This window comes from Morus notabilis, unplaced genomic scaffold, assembly GCF_000414095.1.
Source record: "Morus notabilis unplaced genomic scaffold, ASM41409v2 Scaffold100, whole genome shotgun sequence".
Classification (NCBI taxonomy): domain Eukaryota; kingdom Viridiplantae; phylum Streptophyta; class Magnoliopsida; order Rosales; family Moraceae; genus Morus; species Morus notabilis.
The window spans coordinates 755475-756832 of NW_010361820.1; the positions used below are offsets into that span (position 1 = coordinate 755475).

The following is a 1358-nucleotide window of genomic DNA, read 5'->3' on the forward strand; positions in this document are numbered from 1 at the left end:
TAAAAATCCCTTTAAAGCTAAATTGCCTCGATATTAAGGTTTTTATTTTTCTTCTTTCTTTTTTTTTTTAGGAAATTGTCTACCTTATCCAATGACATCAATTTTACATATCCTTAATGGAGTAACAAAAAAGCAAATCATTAACCCCCAAAAAAAAATATATATATATAAAAAAAACCTTTAAAAAATCATCAATCTGGTTGATATATAGTACACTTTTTTAAATATTTGATTCAATTAAAATCACATTTAGCCGTCAAAAAAAAGAAAAGAAAAGAAAGAACGCCAAATTATGGAAGATTGAAGAAGCCGCGTAATGAGTTGGCAAAATATACAAGGCACCGAACCTTGGGTGTTGGGTCCCTCTCCGCCGTCTCTTTTAAGTTATCAAATACACAATGAGGAAAAAATGAACAAATACTAAATTAAATAACAAACAAACACGTTGACTTAGAATCATATTAAATCTTAAAATAAATATTCCAAGACGAATTAGAAGAATTTATTTTTTATTTTTCTCTCTCTTATCAAATAAACATACCACGAGAAGAAGTTCCAATACTGAGCTTATCCTCCAAACTCCCAAACCCCATTTATGCAAAACATGGGAAAAAATCGCCATGTTCTTATTCAAGTTCTTCTAAATACTCTCATGATTTCACAGATTTTCCGTACCTCCAAAGGTGACGTTGGAAGCGCAGCCCAGTACTCTCCTCCATATCTACGTAAGTCATGAATATCATCATATATCTAACCTTTCTCACAAAAACATGAACTAGTATCACATAACAAACAACACAAAATCTTAAGCACACGTACAAGTGCTGTTCTGAAATTTGCTATATCTCCGTACGTGATTTTAGCCACGAACTGTTACGGGGCCGAATCGTCGCAGTTTCCGACGAGCAATCTGTTCGCGGCGGCCGGGGAGGGGATTTGGGACAATGGCGCATCCTGCGGGAGGCAGTACCAGGTCAGGTGCATCAGCGCCGCCAGGCCGGGGACTTGTGTTCCCGACATGACTATTCTTATCAAGATTGTGGATTATGCCGGTACGCTAGTCTCGTCGCCGTCCTCCGCCGGGACCACCATGATTTTGTCGCAGACAGCGTTTGGCGCCATTGCCAATTCCACCGCTGCATCCATCAACATAGAGTTCCAGCAGTAAGTTTATCATCCTTCAGCTTAATTAATTAACAGTATCCCTCAATCTGCCTAATATTTACATGTTAAGCTCATAATAATTAATCTACTTATGAACCAATTAGAAATTGATAACTCTATTGAAGGTTTTAATAAAGATTACAAGTCGGATCGAAACTACAACCCCAGCTCAAAGTCCTTCCATTCCCCTTTCC

General features: G+C 37.6%; 1 protein-coding gene across 1 annotated transcript in view; it reads left to right on the top strand.

Annotated features, from left to right (window-relative positions):
* The first annotated feature begins 505 nt into the window (after positions 1-505).
* LOC21408324 (EG45-like domain containing protein) overlaps positions 506-1358 on the top strand; it is a 1856-nt gene continuing 1003 nt past the window's right edge. The window contains exons 1-2 of the mRNA XM_010100676.2: positions 506-725; positions 864-1164. Coding sequence (XP_010098978.2) covers positions 596-725; positions 864-1164 — 431 coding nt within the window. The 5' untranslated portion in view covers positions 506-595. The remainder of the gene's footprint in view (positions 726-863; positions 1165-1358) is intronic.